Source organism: Rhincodon typus, chromosome 28 (assembly GCF_021869965.1).
Source record: "Rhincodon typus isolate 14 chromosome 28, sRhiTyp1.1, whole genome shotgun sequence".
Lineage (NCBI taxonomy): Eukaryota > Metazoa > Chordata > Chondrichthyes > Orectolobiformes > Rhincodontidae > Rhincodon > Rhincodon typus.
In genome coordinates, this window is record NC_063359.1 from 38,941,562 (window position 1) to 38,969,200 (window position 27,639).

The 27,639-nt window shown below is 40.5% G+C and overlaps 1 protein-coding gene across 1 annotated transcript in view; it reads left to right on the forward strand.

Annotated features, from left to right (window-relative positions):
- Nucleotides 1–487: 487 nt before the first annotated feature.
- LOC109930229 (tyrosine-protein kinase ABL1-like) overlaps nt 488–27,639 on the forward strand; it is a 43,197-nt gene continuing 16,045 nt past the window's right edge. The window contains exons 1-2 of the mRNA XM_048613410.1: nt 488–610; nt 19,039–19,311. Coding sequence (XP_048469367.1) covers nt 488–610; nt 19,039–19,311 — 396 coding nt within the window. The remainder of the gene's footprint in view (nt 611–19,038; nt 19,312–27,639) is intronic.

A 27,639-nucleotide genomic window follows, 5' to 3' on the forward strand; every position in this document is an offset into this window, starting at 1 on the left:
AATAGGAAGGTAGTAATATAGAAATGATAAGCAGGAAGGGGTAGAGAGTATGAATCCAAGAGACAACCAACAGATAAGACTAGAATTTACAAAGAGTAACAGGTTAAAACTAAAGACTCTGTTTCTAAATGAGCTGTAGCATTCATAATAAAATGTATGAACTCAGTGAAAATAAAATTACTTCTTACAATCTGGTAGCTATTACAGAGACATGGCTGCAAAATGACTTAGACTAGAACCAGAATCTTGAAGGGTAAAGGGCATTTAGGAATGACAGGAAAGTTGGAAAACTGGACAGGTGGCTCTGTTTGTTAATGAAGGTGTTAACACAATAGAGGGAGATTACCTAAATTCAGGAAACCAAATTATAGAAATAGTTTAGACAGAAGTGAGAAATGATAAAGGCGAGAAATCATTTGTGGGAGTGGCAGTAATTGCATTATCGGGTGGGCCATAATGGAAGAAATAATGTCAGAAAGGGATAATCATGGGAGATGTTCATCGACTAGAAAGTCAGATGGACAAAGGTAGCCGAGATGAGCTCAAAGTATTTTCTAGAACAGCACATTCTGGAGCTGAGCCAAGAGCAGGTTCGGCCATAATTGAACTGGTATGATGCAATGAGATAGGATTAATGAATGATCTTGTACTGAAGGTGACCGTAAAATGATTGAAATTTTAGGGAGGGAAGAATAGATGTGAGGCATTTTTTCCAAATTACATATGGGCAATTATGAAGGCCTTAAAGCACAGCTAGTTAAGTGCATTGCCAAGTTAGGTTAAAAGACAGGTTAATTGAGATTAATGTTAGATTGAGGAGCCATTTCTGAATATACTGCATAGATAAAAGTCCAGTGAGTATGAAATTTCCAAGGGATTGACACACTTATCAATGGTTTAACTAGAAATGTTAAAGATAGTGTCAAACATAAAGATAAATCATATGATTGCGCAAAGACAGCTGAAGAAGATTGAATAGAAACAACAAGAATAACTTTAAAAATTGTAGAATATGAAAGAAAGCTAGCCAGAAAGACAAAAACAGATAGTAAGAGTTTCTATAAATATTTTAAGAAGAAAAGAGTTAACAAAGTGAACTTTGGTCCTAAGAAAGTGAGACTGGAGAATCAGTGATGGAAAGTAAGCACATAGCAGTTGAATTGAGGGGGTATTTTGCATCTGTCTTAATTATAGAGGATATAAGGAACTTCTCAGAAGCTATGAAAAATCAGGACATGAACAGGAGGGAGGAACTTGTATAAGTCACAATCACAAGAGAAGTGACGCTGAATAAACAGCTCGAGTTGTGAGCTGACAATTGTTTAGATCCTGGTGGACTTTATTTCACGATTTTAAAATAAGTGGCAAGTGAGACAATTAGTTTTAATTTTCCAAAACTCCCTTGGTTTGGGGTTGTTTTATTAGATTGCAAGGTAGTGAATGTGACTCTTATTTAGGAAGGGAGTGAGACAGAAAGCAGGAAATTGAGGCAGTTAGCTTAACATCTGTCACAGGGAAATGTTAGAAGCTATTATTAAATAAGTTAAAGCAGTATTTGGATAAGTTCAATGTAATTGTGCAGTGTCAGCACAGCTGGGTGAAAGTGAAATGATCAATCAGTTAGAGTTCTTTGAGGAGGTAAGACATGCGGTGGATAAAGAGGAACCTGCTGGATGTACTCTACTTAGATTTCCAGAAGGCATTTGACACGGTGCCACCTCAAAGGTTTTTGTGGAAAATAAAATCTTGTGGTGTGGTTATTTTGAATCAACCTGTTCAGATGTGTTATGACGCATGGCTGGGGTAAGTGGGAATTGAACCCAGACCTTCTGGCCCAGAGGTAGGGACACGAGTACTATACCACAAGAGCCCTAAGCTCATGGTGTAGTGGGTAGCATATTGGCATCAATAGAGAATTGGCTGGCTAACAGGAACAGAGAATTTGTGTAAATGGATCTATTTTAGGTTGGCAAGATACACCAGTGGTATGCCACAGGGATCAGTGCTGGAACCTGAACTGTTTATATGACATATTTACATGACTTAAATGAAAAAACTGATTGTGTGATTGCCAAACTTGCTGACAACACAAAGATCAAAAAGTAAGTTGCAAAGAGAGCGAGAGAGCATTACAAAAGATTGATGTGTTAATGAGTGTGCAAAGATGTAACAAGTGAAGTATAATGTGGGGAAAACGTGCAGTTGTCCATTTTGACAGAAAAATTGCAAAATGATATAAGTGATGAAAGATTGCAAGTTCTGAGATGCAGCAGGATCTGGGTGTCCTCCTGCATGAATTGCAAAAGGTTAATATGTAGGTACAGCAAGTAATGAAGGAAGTTAATAGAATGTTATAATTTGTTACAAGAGGAATTAAATATAAAAGTAAGGAGATTATACTTCATTTACACAGGACGTTGGTGAGGCTTCATCAGGTGTACTGTGCACATTGCTGGTCACCTTATTTAAGAAAGCATATAAATGCATTGGAGGCAGTTCAGAAAAGGTTTACTAGACTGATTGTCTGAATTGACAGGTTATCTCATGAGAAGAAGTTGGTCAGGCTTGGCTTCTATCCATTGGAGTTTAGAAGAGTAAGAGGTGACTTTATCAAAATCGTGCACCTTCAAATAAGAGATAGTAGGAACTGCAGATGCTGGAGAATCTGAGACAACAAGGTGTAGAGCTGGATGAACACAGCAGGCCAAGCAGCATCATAGGAGCAAAAAGACTGCCGTTTCGGGCCTGATGAAGGGTCTAGGCCCGAAACCTATATTAGCGTGGGGCTGTCACTGTTTTTTGCATTCTTTCTTTGGGAGGTAACTAATGAGCTTAAAACAGTGTTTTCAGTGTGTAGAACATATTTTTTCCACATTTTACTCCATTTACCACGTCTTTGCTCACTCACCAAACCTATCAATATGCAATGTTTTCGCTGTAGTGCCAAGAGGGCCAGCATCTCTGTCTCAGGCTCGCTACAGTGCTGCAGGGAAGCTCCGCACAAGCTGGAAGAACAGCACCTCCTACACCACTTGAGTGCCTTGTAGTTTCAAGACTCCGTATCAAATTCAATAATTTTTTGGCCTGAGTGCTGTCTCCCATGTCGTTACCTCAACCCCCTCGCACCAGACCTTGTCATCATGTGGGCTGCTACCACAGACAACCCATTGTCAGCCAGTAATGGCCTCCATTAGCAGCTATTGATTCTCCCAAGTTGACCTTTACCATTCTAAGTCTACTCAACTGTTGCTCACACACACCACCAACCCCACATCCCACCCCCCCACCCACACGCACTCACTCACTCTCTTCCTCCCACCCCCATGCACTCTCTCATGCGCTTGCTCTCTCTTGCTCACGCACGATCTCTCACTTGTGCTCTTCTACCCCACCCCCAGCTCTCTCTCCACCCATCATTCTCTCCCCCTGCCCCACTTCACCTTTAGCATATATACCAACCTTTTCCTAGCTACAATCAGTTCTGAATCCAGAACTTTAACCCTGCTTTCTCTCCACTAATGCTACTGGACCAGCTGAGTTTTTCCAGCAATTCATGTTTGTGTTTCCGATTTCCAGTATCTGCAGTTATTTTAGTTTTTTTTATTGGAGCTGCAGTTATTGTTCCAGCTTTCATCAGAACCACTTAAAAATGAGGTGATAAGTTTATGCATCCAATTTGAGTTCTAAGTCAGGGATCTGAACTTGGGTGATAAAGGCTTGAAAGCTAAGAATGTCCAGTATTTGCCTCCTAGTTCAGTGAATTCATTCAATTCGTTATCAGTAAATGGAGACACTAATAAAATTAAGTGGCACTGTGGTGTAGTTGGACATTTCATCAGAATTTTGAAAGTAAAATGTTATATGGGGGTCTCTTTTTATAATCCATCTATTCATGGTATGCGTGCATCGCTGGCTAGACCAGTATGAATTGCCCAGAGGGCGGTGAAGAGTCAACCACATTGCTGTGGGTCTGGAGTTATGTGTAGGCCAGACCAGGTAAGAGTGGCAGATTTCCTTCCCTAAAGGACATTTGTGAACCAGAGGGGTTTTTCTAACAATTGGCAATAGTTTCATGGTCATCAGTGAACTCTTGATTCCAGATTATTATTTGAATTCATCTTCCACCATCTGCCACAGTGGGATTCGAACTCAGGTTCGCAGAACATTATCTATGGCAGTAGTCTCTAGGATTAGGAGGAGACTTGGTATTTCAAGAGAATGTTGGGAGGTGCAGAGAATTTGCTTACAGCAGTGCAATCAACACAGTCAATTGTTTTACCAGGATATCAGCAGCATAGAAATGTTAAAAGAAGCATTCCTTTCAACCGTCAGCACTTGCAGAGACCCAAGATTAGCTGACTACTGGTTCTGAAATTGCTTGATCCCAACTATTTTTGGGAGAGGAATGTCTGATAAAATTCTCTGCGGGCAGGGGAGTTGTCAGGGGACTGAGAACTGGTTCACACTGGAATAGTATCCAAGACTCCATGTGTGTAGATCCTGACTCCACAATATACCTTTCATAGCAAAGGGTGGTTTTCTTAAAATTTTCTTCTCTCCACACCGCCCGCCCCCTCCCCCAAAAAAATACCAAGAGACCGATATTTACATTCTTGCCATTTCTTTCCTTCTTCTTAAAACATTCCACAAGCTGAAGGTCAGGCTCACAAAGAGCTAATTTATTGGTTTTGATTCCGCTGTTTCAGATGGTAACCTTGTGGGAAAATTCACAGGCATCACTATTGTGGAATTTCATTTCTGAAGAAGGGTCTAGGCCCGAAACGTCAGCCTTCCTGCTCCTCTGATGCTGCTTGGCCTGCTGTGTTCATTCAGCTCTACACCTTGTTATCTCTCTTCATTTACCGTGTTCTTTTCATTATCCCTACTTAGTATATCATAGAATACCATATTTGCTCCATATTTGAGAAATGTATAGCTTTTACCCCAGCCCAGTCTGATTCTCCCCAACAGGTTTGTTCTCAATGTGAGGCTCGTACCATTCCTTCCTTTTTCATTTTATCCCATTCTTCTATGCCTGTCTCCCTCAAATCTAGAGCCAGAGTCATTACAGTAACAAAGTAGATCATTCAGCTCATTGAATATACATCAGCTCACTGAATGGCAATTCAGTCAGACCTGTAGCTCCACACTCTCCCCATGGTCCTGCAAGTTTATTAGCCTCAAACACTCATTCAATTTCCTTTTGAAACCATCCACCATTTCCACTTCCACCGCCCTTGAAAACAGCTAGTTCCAGGTTGTTACCAATTAGACATTCTTCCCACATTTCCCCCGTGCAAAACATTTGAAACAGGAAAAACAATTCTCCTAATTGTCCGTTCTTAAGCATGTAGATCTAATGTACCTGAATGATATTTGAATGATTTTAAACCACAGTAAACATACTGAAAGGAATAAATGGTGGGGTCTGCACGTTCATGGGATGTGGGCAGTGCTGGCTATGCCAGTATTTGTTGTCCATCCCTTGTCATTGAACTAAGTAGTCATTTCCTAGTGCGGTTGGGAGTCAACCACATTGCTAAGGGTCTGGAGTCACATGTAGGCTAGACCAGGTAAAGATGGTAGTTTCCTTCTCTAACGGACTCTAGTGAACCAGATGGCTTTTTCTTGCAATGAATTCATGGTCATCATTAGGCTCTTAATTCCAGAGTTTTATTGAATTCAAATTCCACATGGCAGGATTTGAACTCGGGTTGCCAGAAAATTACCTGGTTCTCTGGATTAACCGTCCAGTGATAATACCACTGGGCCGTCACCTCCCTTAAATGACTGCATGAGTCTGGAGTCATATGTAGGCCAAACTGGTTAAGGACAACAGATTTCCTTCCATAAACGACATTAGTTGACCAATGGGGGGTTTTATGACGCCCACGGTCACCAACAGGCTAGCCTTAGTTTTTAAAAAAAAATTGTATTCCGTGTTCACCATCTGTCATGTTCGGATTCAAACCTATGTCCCCAGAACATTAGCCTGGGATTTGGATTACTAGTCCACTACCACTATGTAGTTTAATCAGTTTGCTAGGAAATTTGAGTTTAAAATGGACCTAGGAATGAAATTTTGGTGTAGGTTGCATTTTAATGTTACATTTCCAGCTGTACTTGTGGGGAAGTTTCTGAGACCCTCTGACTCCGAAAAATGCGTTAAGATTTTAAAGCATGCACAGCATCAAAACAGCGCTTAAGTTCCACACAAGCCTCCTCTTTATCATGTAAATATCAACATAATCCTGTTTTCCGTTCTCCCTCATATGCTTATCTAGCTTTACTTAAATGCAATGCAATCACTTGAATAGAGTTCCACGTTAATACCTCACTGTCACCGAAGAAGTTTCTACTGAACTCTCTACAGGATTTCTTGGTGAGTCTTACAGCGATGGCCTCTAGCTTTGCTCCTTCTTACAAGAGAAAACATTATTTCAATATTCATTTGATCAAAAGCTTTCATAAATTTGCAGATTATCTTTGGTTCAGCCTTCAGCCTTTTTTCTTCAAGAGTAAAGAGCCAGTCAGTCATTTTTTGATAGATACAAGCATCATCCTCGCAAATATGTTTTATACCATCCCAGTGTCTTTTTCTTTAAATATAACAATGCAACCTGAAAGATACGCAGTAATTAATCCAGCAGTGATCTGACCCAGTTTCAATGCACATTCAGTATATCTTCTTTACATTTTGTTTCTATCTGTTGTGTGAAGTTTGATAAAATGGTTGCATTTTAAATTCTTTTAATTCAAGGTTAAAATTGTGTAATGAAGTACATAAGAACAGGAATAGCTCATTCAACCCCTCAAATCTACTCCATCATTGTAGATCATGACTGGCCTTTAACCTCAGTACTGTATTCTAGCTGCATATCCCTTGATGTCATATCTAATCAGAAATGGATCAGTGTCTCTGTTGAATTTACTTAACAGCATAAAATGTCGGAGCAGACGCAGGCTGTTCAGCCCATCGAATCTGCTGTGCCATTCAATAAGATCATGGCTGCTTCATAATCCACAATCCACTTTCCTTACTGATTAAAAGTCTGTCTATTTAGCCTTGAACATACTTAATAACTCAGCTTTGACACCCCTTTCTAATAGAGTACCACAGAGTCCCTTTGAGAGTCAGAGTTGTACAGCATGGAAACAGACCCTTCAGTCTCACTCATCCATGCTGACAAGATATCCTAAATTAGTCTAGTCTCATTTGCTAGCATTTGGCCCGTATCCCTCTTAAACCCTTCCTATTCATGTACTTATCCAGAGGAATTTTAAATGTTGTAATTATACCAGTCTCCTCCACGTTCTGTGGCAACCCGTTCCATACACACCACCGCCTGAGGCCCCTTTTAAATCTTTTCTCCCTCACTTTAAACCTATGCCCTCTAGTTTTGGACTGCCCCACTCTGGGGGGAAAAGACCTTGGCTATTCACCTGATCCATGCCCGTCATGATTTTATAAACCTCTACAAGGTCACCCCTCAGCCTCCGGTCCAGGGAAAATAGATTCAGCCTATTCAACCTATCCCTATAGCTCAAACGCTCCAACCCTGGCAACATGCTTGTAAATCTTTTCTGGACCCTTTCAAGTTTCGCAACATCTTTCCTATAGCAGGGAGACAAGAATTGCATGCAGTATTCCAAAAGTGGCCTAACCAATGTCTTGTACAGCTGCAATGAGACCTCCCAACTCAGTGCACTGACCAATAAAGGCAAGCGTACCAAACGCCTTCTTCACTATCCTGTCTACCTGCAACTCCACTTTCAAGGAACTGTGAATCTGCATTCCAAGGTCTCTTTGTTTAGCAACACTCCCCAGGACTTTACCATTAAGTGTATGATTCCTGCCTTGATTTGCCTTTCCAAAATGTAGCACCTCACATTTATCTAAATTAAATTCCGTCTGCCAGTCCTTGGCCCATTGGCCCATTTGATCAAGGTCCTGTTATACTGTGAGGTAACCTCCTTCACTCTCCACTGCATCTCCAATTTTGGTGTCATCTGCAAACTTATTAACCATATCTCCTATGTTCGCATCCAAGTCATTTATATAAATGACGAAAAGCAGTGGACCCAGCACCGATCCTTATGGCACACTGCTGGTCATAGGCCTCCAGTCTGAAAGTAACACTCCTCCACCACACAAGGAGAAATTTTCCTGCTCATCTCTGCCTTAAAAGGGCAACATCTTATTCTGGCATTATTCCCTTTGGTCCTAGACTATCCCACAAGGGAAATAACCCTTCTTCATCTATCAAAACCCTCAAGATTCTTGTATATTTCAATAAGGTTGTGTTTCATTCTCCTAAATTTTAACGAGTACAGGCCCAACCTACACAACTTCTCCTCATATGAAGTGCCTCCATACACAGGATCCGTCTCGTGAACCTTGTCTGAACTGCCTCCAATGGCAGTATAATCATTCCTTAGATAAGGGGCTCAGAATTGTTCATCGTGGTCTGACTACTGCCTTATCTACTTTTAGCATGATTTCCCTATTATACTACATTCCCATTTGAACCAAAGCCAACATTCAATTTGTCTTCCCTTATGCCTCTTAAACATGTATGCTATATTTTTTAAATTTATGTACGAGGACTACCAAATCCCTTTGCTGTAAAATTCTGCAATCTTTCTCCATTTAAATAATATTTGGCTCCTGCTGTTCTTCCTGTCAAAGCACACACCCTCCCATTTTTCTGCATTATGTTCCATCAGCCAAGATTTTGCCCACTTGCTGAACCTGTCTGTATCCCTCTTTGGGCTCTGTCATCCTCACCGCTTGCCTTCTGATCTATTTTTGTGTCATCCACAAACTTGGCTGTAGTGCATTCACTTTCCTTATCCAACTCTTTAATATGTATTGTAACTAAATTTGGTCCCAGCACTGATCTCTGTGGCACTGCACCAGTTACAGGTTGTTGTCTGAAAATGTTCGCCTTATCCCAGTTCTTTGTCGTCTGTTAGTTAGCTGATCCCCGATCCATTGACTGAGCTTCCACCATCCTCAGAAGTTGAGCATTCCAGAGATTTATCATCCTCTGAGTGAAGAGATTCTTTCTCATCTGGATCCAAAATGGCTTGCCCTTTATTCTGAGATTGTGTCCTCTGGTTCTAGACCCCGTAGCTAGGGTTCTGGTGGGAGAGTCATTAAATATTGTTCAGGCAAAAGTAAATAGAGTTTCCGTTCAGTACTGAAGTATTCCAGTGGAGCATCTCCAGTAACCAGTTATGAGAGTAGATGGGGATGTGAATCAGTTGATCCTGCTTTCAGGACTGACAACTTACTTCAGACAGGTTTGTTATATAACTGCTGAGCTATGCTTAATAAGTGAGAACAACTTATCAGTATCTCTGGTATTCAAAGCTGCAACAATGGCCACATTAAGAGTAAAGCTATCTGTTCTAACCCTTATTAGCTGTTACAGAGTCTGAGAGACCATTTTTAATTCATTAACTTCAGGGCAGTGAAATGCCATTGAGTCCTGCCAGCTTGTTCTACCATTCAGTAAGATTGTGGTTAATCTGTAATAAAGAGAAATATCTTAATTATTAATTTATTTTCCTTTCCGGTTCTTGTGAGCTGTTGCATTTTGTTGTCTTTAGAACTGTTCCTTGCTACCGTTTTGAGACAATTTTACAGCATACCATTTGAGTGCCATCAATACAATTTAAAAGAGCAAATTAATTTATTTCAAATCACCACCCACTGCCAAGGATATGCATCATCTTTAGGCACATTTCAAAATGTATTTATTGTTTAATAGCTCACTCCAGTTAAACATTGAGATTTATTTTAAAAATTGCTCTTGAGAAAATTATACAAATTGAAATGAACATTGTTTCATTATTATTACGAACGTGTTTGTTTTAATGATACTGCTTATTGTTGCTGGGATGACCACTTAATTTTGACTGTATGCTGCTTTCCTTTGCCTTTGTGTTGTCTAGTTTGCAAAGCTGTTCTTTTCAGTTGGATAAAGAAGATAAAAACAGTCACATTAAAATACAGAAAATTAAGTAAAACGTACTTTTAAAAGAAGAAAATGTATGGCTAGAGATGGTGATTGGCAACCTGATGAAGACAGCAGTGTATATTTAAATCAATTAACCCATTTCAATATACAATCTAGCCAAGGGCTCCTTTAAAAGAATTCTAGTAAGTGAGTAACCGAGTTCTAAATATTCTCCTCTCCAGTTTCTGTTGGTATTTGAAAGAATGTACCGCACATACTTCAACAGCGTTATGCTTAATGTGGCAATTGCTATAGTTTCACTTCCCAAAGCCGGACACCTGCTGTTGGCTATGAGCATTTCATAATGAGTCAGGACCCTTAAACATTGCAGCAGAAGCCAGATTTTAAAGTTCTCCATGGCCTGTAAGTGCTTGGGACATCCTAAGGTTTTGAAAGTTGCTATACAATTGCACGTTCTTCATCTTAGTCTTTTTATTTCAGCTCCTTCCCTCCGTTGCCTCTCACTTCTTTTATCTCTTTATTATAACACGTTGTACGCAGCTTGCTCACCATGCTCTCAGACGCTCTCAGACTTTCTTTTTCACTTTTGAAGCTCAGCTGGGTAAAGACGAAAAATGTAACCAGCATCCTGACTGATTATTGGCGCATGTCAGCTGTGTGTCCACAAATTGCTTTAAGTTGGGCATCAGCACAAAGATCGCAGCATAACTGCTGAATGTGGTCTCAGTCTGGAATGTAACCTGAGGCTTTCTCACATAACTCCATTGTGGCGTTGAAGTAGACTTGGCTCAGCTGTTCAATAAAACAGCTAACCAGGAGCGCGAGCAGCTCTGCTCACAGTGCCATTTTGTGAATAAAACAAAGAAAATTAAGATTAGGGAGTAAAGCATCATTTTTTTGAGGAGGAGATTCGGAAGAGAGGTGAAACCGATGTTAACAGTGCCTCGTAGTAACGTAAATGAGAGATTGCAATGATCAGCCATGAATACTGATCATGTGGGCCACTTCTCAAGTGAATCATCAGAATCTGCTGTATCTATACACGTTTGTTTTAAGTGTTTGATTCACACTGTAGTTGAGCCCTCGAGCGTTGGTTTTGCAGTAAGACTTAATACATTCCCATTTAAGTAGAAATACCAAATCGTTATGTAAGGTAGACATGATCTGATTTATGGTAATTTTAAACAGCAACGGCTCTTGAGGGTATGACAAGGTAGCAATTATGTTGCTAGACTATTAATCCAGAACAAATGATCCAGAGATATTAACTCAAATTCCAACTTGATTAATACCCCTTTCCATTGTGTGGTTGAGAGAAGGCACACGAAGATACCATTTGGTCCGTCATATCTCTGCTGACTCTCTAAAGGAGAAATTGTCTTGGCAACAAACTGCCACCATCTGATAGCCCTGCATATTCTAATCAGGCGACAATCCAGTTTATTCTCAAATACCTCAACTGAACCTGACTTCTCAGTCTGTGCATTGCATTATTGTTGTATAATCTGTCCTCATTATCATTGTTTCTTTCACCTTAAATGTGAAGAGACAGGTGCGAAGGGATCACAACTGCCTACATCCACCTCTGTAGCAAAAGTCACCTCTTCCTACACCATTTCACCTGCCTGTATCCCCAACTGATTAACTAGTTCCACACTACAAAAATAGGAACTGGACTAAACCATTTGACTTCTTGAGCCTGCTCTGCCATTTCATACAGTTGTGGCTGGTCTTTAGCCTTGAATCTAGTTCTTTCTATTCATGCCCTATACCATATATGCCCAGACGATTCCCTGAAATCTGTCTATCCCAGTCTTAAATATATTCAATGGTGGAGCATCCACCGTTTCTGGATAGATAACCCCAAAGGCTAACAATCCTCGGAAGATATTTGTCCTCCTCTCAGACCAAAATAATTGACCCCTATCTGACCCCCCATTCTGAGTCCCATTCTCCCACAGTTAATCATTCTGGACAGCATTATGGAGTATTATGTGCAGGTCTGGGCCCCTTGCATAAGGAAGGATGTACTTTGCATAGATGAAGTACAATGGACATTCATCAGATGAATTCCTGGGATGAGGAGAGGTTGAGGAGACTGGGCCTGTATTCTCTAGAGTTTAGAAGAACAGGAGGCAACCTCATTGAAACTTACAAAATTCTTAGTGATAGAAAGGGTAGATGCAAAAAGGATGTTTCCCCTGACAGTGGTAAATCTTTGGAATTCTGTATTCCAGAGAACTGTGGAAGTCAGGTCATTAAGTAATTCAATACAGAGATTGGATTGATTTCTAATAATTAGTGGCATCAAGGGATATGATCGTCTACCTCAAAGCCATGTCCCCAGACTATGATCTATAATGGAGCAGGTTGAATGACCAAATCCTGCTCCTCTGTTACTACCGAATAGTCAATTTTAGACAGTTGAATGGAGGCAGCAAGAGGATGAAGTTGCTGCCTTCAGCCTCCTGGTCAGTCAGCCACTGGGAACGGGGAGATAAGGCTCCATTATTGTTAGAAGATTCAGAAGATGTTTGAAGGTATAGCTAAGAGTTAGGGCTCAGGAAAACTTTTGGGATTTGTGGCAGCATGAAAGTGGCCATGTGCCATTAATAGTTCAGTGCAGCTGAGAGTAAGGATGAAGGAAGCCCACAAGCAGTATTTGCTTAGTGCAGCTAAGAAGCTCGAGAGTCCAAAGAATGCAGGAGCAGTATCAGCTTGGTGAAGCCAGCTGTCGGTGAGGAAACAGGCTTTATCCCTTTGAGTATCCACTGTTCTGCTGTTTCAAGAATCCAGGAAGTATAGTCCCAGGAAAGGAGGGTGAGGTATCAGATCATGAGCAGTCTCTGAGTCAGTTTGTGACTGGCTTTTCGAGGAGTTTCAGAATTGGTCTTTGAAAGAGAAGAAATTGGAATCCTTTGTAATGTCTGGGGTTTTCTGAGAAATCAGTGGGATCTGTCTTGACCATGTTTGCTATTTGATATGCTCTATAGGGTTTTCAAAAACAGTGTGTATCTTACCAATATATACCTTAGATCGATTCTAGATACTAGAATATAAGTTGTACATATATTGTGGATAGTGTTCTAACTTTGTTTTGTAAAGTTTATTCTTTGAAACCTTGGAATATTGTGACTTTATTCCCTTTTGTAAGAGCTTTGGACCTCACAGTTAATCTTTTTGTTTAAAGAAACGTTACTGGTCCCTTGCCACTTAAATGTCGCAGTCTGGTCCAGGATCGTAACATCAGCATGAACTACATCTGTTCCAACCTCAATCATTTGCTGTTGAAATCTTCATTAGGCCTTTATCTTTCAGTCCACCTATTTCTGCATCCACACCCTCAGTTGTGCTGGAATGTATGGTTAGAGAAGTCTTCTTCACGTTGCATTTAGAAAATCAAAGGCTGACCAGACAAAGTGAGATTACAAAAGGGAAATTATGTTTGGCAAATGTAGAGTTCTTTGAAGATGTAAGTTGTAGGGTGAAAAAAAGGGATATTTAGCAGTTGCGATATATTTTGATATCCAAATGTTATTCAGTTAGGTACCACCTTAAAAAAAAAGTTAATAGGCGAGATAGGCTTTTTGAGTTTGGGGATGATCTATAGGGGTTTACTTAACCAACTGACACAAATTATAGACATAAATGGGGAATTTTCAAGTTGGCAAGCGGTAACTAGTGGAGTGCTGTAAGGATCCGTGCTGGAATCTCAACTATTTAGAATCTATATTAGTAACTTGAGCAAAGAGACGGAAAGTGCTGTATCTAGGTTTGCTGACAATATAAAACTAGATGGAAGTGAAAGTCATGAGGAGGACGCAGGCTGCAAAGAAATACAGAATGTGAGTGGGCAGCAAGACAGCAGATGGAACATAAATGTGAGAAAGTGAGATATTATTCACTTGCTTGTAGGAGTAGATATCTTTTAGAAGGCATGAAACTTATAAATGCTGTTCAGAGAGACTTTGGTTTGCTCATGAAAAAGCATGTAGGTACTGCAAGCACAATGTCACGTGGGCCTTAATTGCAAGAGGATTGGAGTACAGGATTTTTTTTTTTAAAAATCGTCTTCCAATTGTACAGGACTTTGATAAGACCATACTGGAATACTGTGCGCCATTTTGGTCTGTATTTCAGGAAGATATACTTGCACTGGAAGCAATTGTTCATTAAATTAGTCTCTGGGATGTGAGGATTGTTCAATGCTGATCCAGTTTACTCAGTATGTGTTCACTGGAGTTCAGAAGAACAAGAGGTGATTTCAGTGAAATTTGCAAGATTGTGAAGGACGTCAACACTGAAAGGGTGTTTCATCTGGATAATGATCCTAGAACACAGGAACAAAGTTTCAGGATAAGTGATTGTCAGTTCGGAGTGAATTGAGGGCATATTTCCACACTCAAGAATTGTGAATCTTTGGAGCTAGCCTATTTTGTACCTCAGAGGGTTGTGGCTGCTTCTTTACGACTGGGACAGATGCCTTTTTGGCCTCTCAGGGAATTGAGGGATATGGGGAGCAGGTGGGAAAGTGGAGTTAAAACCCAAGGTCAGCCATGGTCAAATGAAATGACAGGGTAAGCTCATTGGGCCATATGGTGTACTAATGCTCACATCTGGTGTGTGTTGTCTTGCGCTCTTTGCTGCTCTTTCCACAGCCTATTCTGTGGAATTCCTTTACCAAATCCCTTAGTTTTTCTACCTCCCACCCCTGTTTTAAGACCTTACTAAACAAATCATGTCTTTGAGCTTTGAGTCAACCCTACCACTCTGTCCTTTGGCTTGGTTTATGTTTATTCCACAAACTTCAAAGTGTCTTGAGTGCTTTTCAGTGCTGTAAAACTGTCTTTATAAATATAAGTTGTTTGAGGCCAAAAAAAAAGCCGTAACAAGGTCACACTCGAGTACATGGCCTCAAAACATTTAATATAAAAACTGCTTCCAGTATAAAGCACCGTCTGACCTGAACTCGACACTGGTTTGGAACAAAAGCAATTACACTGACTCACACAGTAAGTTTAGTATTCAAATAGTTGCGGTTCCAAGCAGGAGCATTAGACTGTCAGTGTAGTTGATGGGACTCCTTGCTGATTGTGTTATTGTCTTTACAGGAAATTACATTGCTTGTAGGAGGTGACATTACGTTTTACTAATCTCTTGTGGGCAAGAGTGAAAATTGTTTATGTCTCCTGGTTCACTCTGTCAGAACTTTAATCTTTTTTTTGAGCTTTGCTTTCATTTCTAGTATTTCACCAGAATTCCAGTAAAATGCATCCTGGAATGATTTTGTGTTTGCTTAGCTCAGTAATTTGTACTTGTTTCAAACCCCCTCCTGCCAGGACTTGTGTAAGTCATCAAGGTTGATAGTTTAGTACCCTGCTACATTGTCAGAAGTGCCATTCTTCAAATGAGGCAATAAATTGACGCTCTGTATCTTCATCTGCTTCAGGTATATATTAGAGATCCCATGATGCTCTTTGAACTAGAGCACTGAGTTCTTGCGTTTTATTGCATGTTCCTTATTATTCATCTCAATACAGTATTTGGTTTCTTGCTATATACATATGGCTAAATGCATTTTACAGTAATTTAATGCATATAAAGCACTTACCAGGTATGCAAGTTGCAAAATAAGTACTAGCCTATTTTGTAAAACTAATGAAATTTTATTTGTGGTGTAGCTGATGTATCACTAGTGTGCATACCCACATAACTAAGCTCTTTCCTTGCTTTGTGAGTCCCCCATTCCCCACGTGCACAGTCTTGGCCCCTAACATTTTTGATAGACATCTCAGTGAAGGTTACAGAAAAGCTTGTGTCTGTTGGTGTTATAGTTGGCCCGTTTACCAGTTCTGTTAAGACCTGCCACTTCGATCTAAAATGACCAACAAGGTTTATACCACTGTGACTACTGGACACAGAAGTAACAAACTGTTGGGGCTAGTGTGTGAAGAGCAGCATTATCGTCTGAAAGCTCATTTTTAGAATAGAATCATAGAATCCCTACAGTGTGGAAACAGGCCCTTCGACCCAACAAGTCCATACCGACACTTGGAGCATCCCACCCAGACCCATCCCCCTATAACCCACCTAAGCTACACATCCCTGGACACTATGGGGCAATTTAGTATGGCCAATCCACCTAACCTGCACATCTTTGGACTGTGGGAGGAAATCGGAGCACCCGGAGGAAACCCACGCAGACACAGGGAGAATGTGCAAACTCCACACAGATAGTCGCCCAAGAGTGGAATTGAACCCAGATCCAGTGCTAACCACTGAGCCACCGTGCTGCCCCTTGTACCACTCTTGTACCACTCTTGTACCACTCAGTGCTTTAAAAAAAACTCAATCATCTACCAAGCCAACTTACTTTCAGTGTTTGAGCCGGCGAATAATGGCATCAGCATGTTTATCCCTTGCTGTTTCTTTGGAATTTGAAGAAAGATCGAGAAATGCACTGCATCTGAACTTCAGGACATCCCAAAAGTACATTACTATCAGTGAAAGCCTTTGCAAGTCTAGTCACTGTTGTAATATAGAAAGCACAGCACCCAATTTGTGCACAGCATACTCATGCAAACAACAATGCAATAAGGGACCCAGTAATCTTTTCAAGATGTTTTAGGAAGACCTGCATCCTGATTTTATTACGTTTAGAGTGTGATAAAAGGTCTGTAATTTTTATATATTAATATTTTTACAGAATAAAAACAAAGTTGCTGGAAAAGCTCAGCAGGTCTGGCAGCAGTTCTGAGGAAGGGTCACCAGACCCAAAATGTTAACTCTTTTTTCCTTCACAGATGCTGCCAGACCTGCTGAGCTTTTCCAGCAACTTTGTTTTTATTCCTGATTCACAGCATCCGCAGTTCTTTCGGTTTTTATTTAAGATTTTTTTATGGAGTTTGGATTTCACACTCTGAGCATGTGGAGAAAAACTCAGCAAGTCAAACATAGTATCTGTGGAGAGAGAAACTGAGTTAGTGTTTCAAATCCAGGGTGACTCTTGTGAACTGAAGAAGTCATATTGGAGTTGAAATGTTAACTTCTTTTTCCCTCTCTCTACATATGCTGTCAGATCTACTGAATTTCTCCAACATTTTCTTTTTTTTTATTTCAGATTCACAGAATCAGCAGTGTTTTGTTTTTATTCTAGTAAAATGTGAATGTTTGTCTATTTTTGTGAAGGGATTTAAAAATTAATTAGGTCAGTCTTCCCAGAACCCTGATTTTAAACCAGTACACGTTAAGGAACAGGACAGTGGGGCCTTCTGTAGTGTTAATGAAAGTTGGTTTATATTGTGGGGTTCATAGGAGAAAACATTAAGGCGTTAGTTTAGTAGAGTTTAGGATGAGCAAGTTTTTTTTTTAAATTTAGTTGAAATGCTTTTGGGTGCAGGTTGAAGAAAACTGACAAGTCACATGAAAGTATAGTCTGTCCTAGAAAGAAATTTGTTGGGAGCAGTTAAGGAAGTGTTACCTCGGTGAAACTTGCATTGTTATTCAAAACTGAGAATGTCCAAGATCTCAGTTATGTGAGGATTCACGCAAAAGACTTGGCAGCTCACAGGGTAAGGACAGACCTACAGATTGGACAAGGAAAAAATCTTTTTCTGGATTTTGAATCACTGTAAGGTGGTGATGTTGGGGAGTAGTTGTGATTTTGTTTTGCTATGTGTTTTGAAATCTTTCAAATGTGTAATGTTTAGATAGTTCAGTTTGTTTTATTTTTCTTCTGATTTATTGTTAAAACCCAATCTGCAGTCTCATGTTTCAATCAAAAATTTCGACCTTTAGTTATAGAGAAAGGTATGATCTATCAAGCATTCTATATAATATATAATATATTTAATGTCCCTCTGTAAGGGGAGGTGAAAGCCTTGTGAAGTTATTGTTGGACTGTTAATCCAGAGACCCAGGTAACATTCTGGGGACCTGGGTTTGAGTCCCACCATGGCAGGTGGTGGAATATGAATTCATCTGAAAAAAAAATCTGGAATTGGTCTAATGATGACCACGAGTCATTGTCAATTGTCAGAAAAACCCATCTGATTCCCTAATGTCCTTTTAGGGAAGGAAACTGCCATCCTTACCTGGTCTGGCCTGCATGTGTCTCCACATCCACACCAAAGTGTTTGACTTTTAACTGCCCTCTAGGCAATTAGAGATGAGCAATAAATGCTGGTGTAGCCAGCAACAACCTCAGCCCATGATTAAATAATAAAAGAACCAAGTGTCATTCTGGAATCTGACTTGTCTGTAGTAACACAATCTGGGATCATAACAGTGACCACTTGCAACTGTTTCTGTTATATTTTCTCCTGGATCAGGTCCTCTTCAAATCAAAGATTTCATGTCTTTATCAAACCTTGTGCTTTTTAATACTAGTTACTTTGTTCTTGCAACGGTACCAGTCCTTTCTGTTCTGTTTGTTTTAGGTAGAATATGGATATTTGCTGCCCTTGAACTGTGTGTCTTGCTAGGCAGTTGAGAGTTAACCACATTGCTGTGGATCTGGAGTCACATGTAGGTCTGATCCTATTTCCTCCTAAAGGAAGTCAAGAATCAGATGGCTTTACAACAATGATTGGTCACTGGTATGAATGCAAGCTTTCAATTCCAGATTTGTATTAATTCAGTTTAAATTTCACCTGTGACCGTGGTGGGATTTGAATGCATGTCCCCAGAGCAATGCTTTGGAAGAAGGTAGAACTAAAATGGACAAAAAACAGAAATTGCTAAAGAAACTTTGCAGGCCTGGCAGCATCTATGGCAAGAAAGCAGTGTGCCACCAGACTCAAAACGTTAACTCTGCTTTCTTTCCACAGATGCTGCCAGACCTGCTGAGTTCCTCCAGCGATTTCTGAGTTTTTTTTCCCCCAGATCTCTAACATCCACAGTTCTTTGTTTTAATTTGGGACTAGAATGGACTTGAGAGTCAGAAAACATTGAGATGTCTGGATTTAGATTTACTATGACCTTTCTCAAACAGGACTGAATTTTCCAGTGTGGATTTGAGTACTGTTAACACTTTCCCTCCTTGTTTTTGCAGCTATACGTATCTTCAGAGAGTCGCTTCAACACCTTGGCAGAGCTCGTTCACCACCACTCAACAGTGGCTGATGGACTTATCACCACCCTACACTACCCAGCTCCCAAACGTAACAAGCCTACAATTTATGGAGTCTCCCCAAATTATGACAAATGGGAGATTGAGCGAACGGACATTACAATGAAACACAAGCTGGGTGGAGGACAGTATGGTGAGGTGTACGAGGGAGTGTGGAAAAAATACAACCTCACTGTGGCAGTGAAGACACTGAAGGTATGGTAGATTTGCCTCAGTTGTTGCACACAGAAGAGTAGAATGTCAAGTAACTGAATTGGGAAGAAAATGTAGTTAGAAGACTTACAATTTAAATTAATGGGTCACTAGAATATTGATATGTTGGCTGTATATAGCTGACTCCCTTTGAGTTGGAAGATTGCCACTTCAAATACTACTGTAAAGATATCGGCATGTAATCCATGCTGACAGTGTGATGCAGCACTGCCAGAGCTGCAGTCTTTAGATGAACCATTTAACCTACATTAGGACTACAAGCTTTATTTTATTGCACCGACTCAGGACATTGTAAATCATTTTACATCTTTGGAGCTACAGTCACGATTGTAGGATACACAGCAAGCTCCCAAAAACAGCAGTTTCCCAACGCCCATCTCTCTCCTTTTTTGGGTTGATGGTTGAAGGAGAAGTAGTGGCTACGGTAGTTCTCCTCTGCTCCTCTTTGAAGTAATGCTATAGCATTGACCTTTACATCCACTAGAGAGGGCACACAGGCCACCAGTTTAAGGTTTCAGCCAAAGATGACACTTTCAGCACTCCCACAATACTGCACTGGAAGTATCAGCTTAGATTTTGCAGTCACATTTCTGGAATCAGTCTTAGACCCTTGATGTTAGGTGAATCGGCCAGGCTAAATTGCCCATAGTATCCAGGGATGTGCAGGCTAGATGGATTAGTCATGGGAAATGCAGGGTTACAGGGATAGGGTAGGGGAGCTATGTTGGTGGGATGCTCTTTTGAAGGGTCGATATGGACTTGATAGGCCGAATGGCAATTCTGTGATTCTATGCAAGGTTACTGGCTGGGTATCGTACGTCATACTGATGCACAGTGTGAATGCAAGCAGATAGGAATGTCATACCTTCCCCAGAGTAAGAGTAACAAAAGTTTACTAAACTGGTTCCTGAGTTGAGGGAATTGCCCTATATTCCCCACAATTTGGAAGAATGTGAGGTTGTCAAAATGAAACATAAAATTGTGAATGACGTTGACTGGGTAGCTGTTTCCATGCCTGGGGAGTTTTTAAACCAAGGCAGAATAAGGTGTCAGATTTTTAACACCATGTTGAACAGTTTCTTTGCTCAAAAGGCTGTAAATCTTTGAAATCCTGCCTTAAGGGGTATGGATGCTGAGGAATTGAACATATTCAAGACATGTTGATAGATTTTTGGATACAAAAGGAAATAAGAAATATGTGGATAGTATAAAAAGTTGGAATTCAGATAGAAGGGCATCCATGACCTAATTGAATGGTGGAACAGCCTACTCCCCCTCTTTTTCTTCCTTAGGAATCAGTATTGCTCCTGGAGCATGAGTATTTGTTTATCATTTGATGTGAGCCATGTAGAAATGCAGCCTGACTACTGCTGAGTCACATGTAAAAGTTGTTTTTGTCCCATATTGGCCAAGAAGAAGATATTCCATTATTGTGTCCAAATTGTTGCCAGGCAGTTAAATACGAGAGATACGTGGCAAAGATTTCTTGCATTCTGGCAGCTCACCAGATTCATCGTTGTTTGTGTGTACGTTTCCAAGATTGATTAGTGAGTACAGACACTTAGGGAGTCATGAAGAAAATCTGTGATGGGAAAAGGACCAAGTGACTTAAAATAACCGTTGAAATTAATACTACCTTATTGTGACTAGGGAGAAAAACCACAAAAATCAAAGTCCAGTCAGAGTGAGTTCAGGTGGTTGGAGTTACCAAGGATCAAGAATGAATCAGTGGACAGCAGAGGGCAGATAGGAAGAGAGATTGGTTTAATTGTAATAAATATTTTTAATTTCCTTCATAATATTCTCCAATAATCTGTGTACATTTATAAAAATAAGTTGATAATCAACAATGGGGAAATTCTGAGCATCTCATGATCTCTACAATCCCCATACCTAAATGTGGAGCCCAAGCAGCTGACTATACAATGAAGAAATGCAATGCATGATGCAGAAGGATTACAAGAGCTGTGTTTTTTTTTAATATAACAACCAAATTCAAGTTAACACATGCACCATTGCTTTGGCAGTTTTAATAATTTTGGGCTGGAGGATCACTACCTGAAATACTTCAGATCAATCACTTTATTCACAATTCTTACACAAGTCATTGAAAATCTTGCTCTCCCACAAGGTTTGCAATTTCCTGCCTTCACCACTGGTAAATCCTGGCTTTGCAATGTTCTTTAACCTCCAGGCACAACTATTCTAGTGCTCCTCAGCTTGGCCTTGAGTCCTATCTAAACCCACCCTCTCTTTCCACCTAACACCAACTTGAGTTCATCCAACACTTTGCCACCTGTCTGTAATTCATACTAAGTCCATTCACTCATTGACCCTTCTGCTCACTGATCTACATTGGCTCCTGGTCTGACAGTGCCTTAATTTTAAAACAGCTCTCACTTTGTATTCATTTCCTCCCACGGCCTCATCCCTCCGAGTTTCAGTAACCTCCTTCAGCTGTACAACATGTTCTTCCATCTCTGGGCCCTTGTGTACTTCTCACTCTCTCGGTCTCACCACTGGGTTTTTTGCCTTCAGCTATCAAAATCCTGAGTTTGAGAATTTCATTCTTAAACCTCACTGACTCTCAATTTCTCGCGCTTCCTTTAAAAGCATCCCTAAGTCCTACCTCTTCAACCAAACGTTTGGTCCCCTGCCCAAACATCACTGCCTTTGACAAGTTTTGGCTAATAGCTCCTGTCATCCTGGGTCATTTTACATTTTATTCTTTTGTGGGTTATGGATGTCACTGGCAAGTCCAATATTTTCCCATGAAGGACAGCTCCCTTTGACATCATCTTCCAAACCCTTGACCTGTACCATCTAGAAGGAAAACGATAGTAGATGCATGGGAACATTACCACCTGCCAGTTCCCCATAAAGCCACACACCATCCTGTCTTGGAAATATATCACCATTGCTTCACTGTTGCTGTTGCCGCTGTCCATTTCTGGTGGAGGAAGTGAATGTTCAAGCTGGTGGATAGGCTGTCGTTTGAGCAGTCTGCTTTGTCCTGAAGAGTATCTAGCTTCTTGAGTGTTGTAGCCACACTCACCCAAGTAAGTAGCGAATGTTCCATTACACTCCTGTCTTGTGTCTTATAGATGGTAGACAGGTTTTTGGAAGTTAACATGTGAATTACACACTTCAGAATTCTAAGTCTGTGAACTGTTGTTGTAGCCACAGTATTCATTTGGCTCATCCAGTTCCATTTCTAGTTAATCATAACCCTCAGGCTGGTGATAGTTGGGAATTCAGTAATAGTAATGCCATCAAATGGCAAGGGCAAGATGGTTATACTCTTTTTTGTTGGAAATGGTCATTGTCTGGCACTTGTGTGGTGCATCTGCTAATAGCCAGTTATCAACTCAAACCTGAATGTTGTTCAGTCCTTACAGCGTATGTATACTTGATGCTTTTGTATCCGAGAAGTTGCAAATGATAGTAGACATTGTGCAGTCGTCAACAAATATCTTCACTTCGGACCTTATGATGGAGGGAGAATTATTGATGAAGCAGCTGAAGATTATTGAGCCTTGGTCACTACCCTGAGAAGCCTGTGCAGAGATGTTCTCTGTCTGAGTGAAAGGCACCAACCACCACAATCATCTTCCATTGTGCTCGGTATGGCTTTAACAAATGGAGATTCTATCCCCTGATTTCCATCGACTTCACTTTTGCTGGGCGACTTGCTGCTACAGTCAGTCAAATAGTGCCCTGATGTCAAGGTCAGTCACTGTCACCTCCCTGTAACTGGGTTGAAGATGCTCTAGAAATGGGAGTTGTTTTGATTTATTTCCTGGAGTATGACAGAGCAAATGCAGGATGTGACGCCTCCATAGACCCATAGAAGCAGGAACTGTTTCCTGTTAAAGCTATTGGACCTGTCTAATGACTAGTGGACTTTTGAGTATTATTGAGGATTCTGTTCAGTGAGTGTGAAAACAAGTGAATCAGCAACCAGATGGGCTCTGAAGACCGGAATAGAGACAATTTAGGAATGGGACGAAAAATGGACTGAAAGGGGAGGAATGATCAGAGAGAATGGTCAAGAGGAGGGGGAGCATAGTGGTATGCCTGAAATTAAAATATACAGTTCTGCGTTGATTTTCAGTGAAGGAAGCAGAAACCATCTTCCATGATCACATTGCTGCCAGGTAGAGGAACCCACTTAACATGAAATAGTTCATTTGCCTTCCTCCCAATAGTTGCTATAGCTGCAGGGATAGTCCAACCTTGATTTATTCCCTAAACCTCTTTAACTTCAAGGTCACTGCACCTCCAGTTCATTACCTATGAATTGCTTTTCAGATGTTTGAAAAATAATGACATGAAACTGTGCTTTCAAAATGCAGGTCCTTAATTTAGTGTATTTGATCGGACTTGATGTCACTTTTTGGCCGCAGGTTGTGCATGTCTTTCCTGGTGTGTGATTGACTGGGAGCAGTCTTTTTGTAGCCATCAACATATACAACTTAATGTATTAAAAAATATAGATGACTGACAGAATAGTGAACAGGAATTGAACTATAGAGAATCACCCTGTACAATAGAAACAAGTTTACCTCTTAACAAGGTTCCAGGTTTATGTGGATGCCCTGTGACTGAACAATCTCCCGACTTGATGTTGTCTAGTTTTGACGGCCTTGACTGTTTTATCTGTCTCCAAGTTTAATATGATAGACTCACCTGAGAGGCCACAGCACCAATTTTTCCAACAATTTACTGCTTGGGAATTGGGAATACAGGCTGTTGAGGTAAAGTCAGAAAAACCACCCCATACCCCGCCAACCACAGCTTGGGAAACAAACTGTATGCAGTTTGTGTCCTATCCAATTGCATGATAATTATTGAGTGTGTCATTAGCCTCCCCTAGTGGTTGACTTGAGCATGACATATCTTGCAGCATTTGGTTGAATTGTACATATGGAATTTTAAGTGATGGAGTGAGATATCTTATTGTGCACTATAGTAAATGCACTTTAATAAACGAGCAATAGCCTGACATTTGGATCGACTTGAATTTTTATGAACTTTCATGATGCTCTGGTGTTACCCAGAATTCAGCAGGTTAAATATTTGAGTAGAAGAGAAATAACCTTTACTCATTGAATACATATGATAGTATAGTGAAAAGTTTATATATCGCCAATTACAGCCCCAACTTAGACACAAAATTACCTAGGCACAGCTTCTTTAGTTGCAAGATCTTAGACAAAAGAGAAATAAAATGTCCAGCATTACAGAAATAAAAGTTCAGTGCGACAGACCATGCTGGCACCTAGCTTCCAGTCCACACAGAGCCCTGGCTGCACACTGCGTGGGCGACACACCATGCCGGGAGGCCAGAAGGTCACCGTGCCAGGAGAAATGTTACCCTAAATACCCTCCGGTTTCATCCTTCTAAACTTGTATACAGGCTGGAGAGAGTTTGTTTTTGAGTCAGCTGCCTTTGAGGTGTTGAATTAAGTGTCATGTGAGAAGTGTTGACACAGCTTTGCAAGAAAATACGCTTCAATAAAAAAAAGTCTCCAGTAAGTTGGAACCTCAGATAGGAGAACCTTATAGTGGAGAATGTTTTTTTAAATATGGGTGAGAGTCTTCAGATTGAACTCTTCCACTTAAAATTGTTTTTTATCTTCCTGAACTAACATAAGAACAATTTCTTTTTTTATAGCATCTTTGGCACTGTAAACTTCCCAAGGCACATTGCTGCATTGACTTGCCAATAAGGGGGAAGTTAGCAACAATTTTGAGCAGATGATTCTTGTATGTCAACGACCCAATATGTTCACTTTAAAGGCCCATTCTGAAATTGGAGCTGGATGGGTGTAATGCATGTTTGAACAAATAACTTAATCACATCTAATATCCGATTGATCCACTGGTGACCCGCCAATCACTCAGTTCCCGTTGAGTACTCTTCAACATCCCAATGCAATGCAATTTGACATGTGAGAGATATTCTGCCAACTTCTGTTCTTCTCACTTGCAGGTGAGGTCAACTGTGGCATTGGAGACTAGTTTCAATGTTACCTCATTTAAACTCAGTTCCCACTGGTTGTGAGTTCTGTTTTGCTGTAAGTGGGAAATATATTAAATAGCCAATCTTATATGTTGGTGTAGGTTCTTCTCGAGTTCAGCTATGATTAGGTGGCTGAGAAGCACACAGCATGGAGCCTCAATAGTAAATCCCTTTCAATAGATAAGTTATGTTCAGCTTGCACTCAGCGATAATGAGCGAACTTTATACTCCGAAGGATCTTGATTCAAACTTCATTCCTGTGATTTAAGCATAAGAACTGGACTGACACTTCAGGGATGCTATCCTTTGGATAAGGAAACAATGTGTAGGTAAAGAGCAAGGGATTGGAACTAATTGGATAGCTGTACTTGTAGAATTGTACAGGTGCAGTGGGCTGGATGGCATTCATTCAGTATTTCGATTTTAAACGATGGCCCTGACTGCCTGTTGAGGTGGATACGGCAGGCGCTGTGACATCTTCCACAAGGAGCACGGAGCCCGATCAGTGCCCCAGTTGGCATTCCCTTCCTTAATGACATCTGCAATAGATAATCTGATCGTTTATCTGTTGCTGCTGATGGAACTTGAGCATGTACAAGGTAGCTGTAAATCTCACAAAACAGCAGTGACCATGCTTTTAATAAGCATCTTATGGTTGTGAAATGCTTTGGAACATGCTGTGGGCGTGTAAGGTGCTATATGAGGACACGTGTCTATATGCTATAATTATTTTGAAGATCAGAGGAAAGCATTTGTAAAGCTATTTCTTGTAAGTGGGAATCAGTAGATAATTAGACCAAACAGCGCATAATCTTTTGAGCAGCCCTGTTTTCTTTTTAAATTTTCCACAGCATTCATTTGAGTTCACTTACAATTGGGCACTGACATCAAGGAGTACCCAATGAACCTTTGTAGTGAGAATTGGTTGAGGTCTGAGCCACTTCCAAAGCGAAGATGGGACATTTGTGTTACAGCCCAATCGCAACTCGGCATGGCATGGTAGCACAAGGATGTACAATACTGGTAATTTTTCTGACTAAAATTGTTAGGACTTTCCTGACTTGCATTTTGCATCTTGTATCTCAATTTCAGAATAAATTAGACTTTAAGAGATATTGTATCCTTTAAAGGCAAAGTAGCCGAAAGTTGGAAGCACTGGTGCATACGTTGGAGCATTCAGTAGTGGGATTATCTTTGCATTACTGTAGTACGAAGTCCAGACCAACATGATGAGCCGAATTACAGATTCTGTTATGAGTATCTGTGGTTTGAAATGAGCTTCTATCTTCACTGGTCAATTACTAACTTCCAAACTGCGGATGTAACCCATCTGCAAACTAGATCCTCTAGTTATTGCACATTTCTTTAAGATGACATGTTTAGTCATCTTAAAGCAGAGAGAATTCAACCACAGGCTGGCCTGGATCGTGGGCAAGAGCACAACCAGTACGACTATAAAGTGGTTTTCTTTTTCTCCTGCATTCAAGGTTCTTAATCTCAGTGGTTCCTGCTGGGTTTTCCTTGAATGAAGTCGTGTGTGTGTGTGTGTGTAGCTTTGATGCATTTTTCCTTGAGTGTATGTGTCACTGATAGTATCATTTGCTATCTCAGTTTATTGAATTCATGGTACCACAAGTAACTCACTCTTAAGCATAGCGATTTCTGACATTGGCAGGAGAACGGTTTTGATGGAACATTACCACGTACTTTAGCCTTATATCATTGCCATAGATCAGCTATTCAGAGGTTCAGATCCCACACAGTTATGAAGTCGCACTTGAAATAAATTGGTTGTCAAATGTATTGCCACTTCTACCTGGCATGTGGTGCCAGTTCCAAGCTGTGTGGTTGATTCTTCATGTTTTCCGAATTACTAAGGATGGGCAATAAATGCTGCCTTGCCAGTGTCACCCACATCCCAAGAAAAAGTAAACATTACCACATGGCAGCAAAATCCACCCACGGCTTGTCTTAAAAACCACATAAAGTTTCCACTTTACTTAGCACGTTAAGGGATTCTTTCAGCTCATTGCACAACTCGGGAGTTGCTACAAAATGATTGCAGTAGACACGCACCAGATTGTTGTTTGAAGGCTGTCTGTATAATGTTCAGTTAAAGTTGGTGTTCTCAAGGAAGCAACGGTGATGGGATAAAAATTGGCAGAAGTGTCCAGGTGGTCAGAGGAAATAGAGAAAGAGCAATAACACATGTACTGTCTGAGGGAGATTTAACTGGTCATTTACTGCTATATCTGGTGTACTTGTACATAAAAGCTGCTACCTCC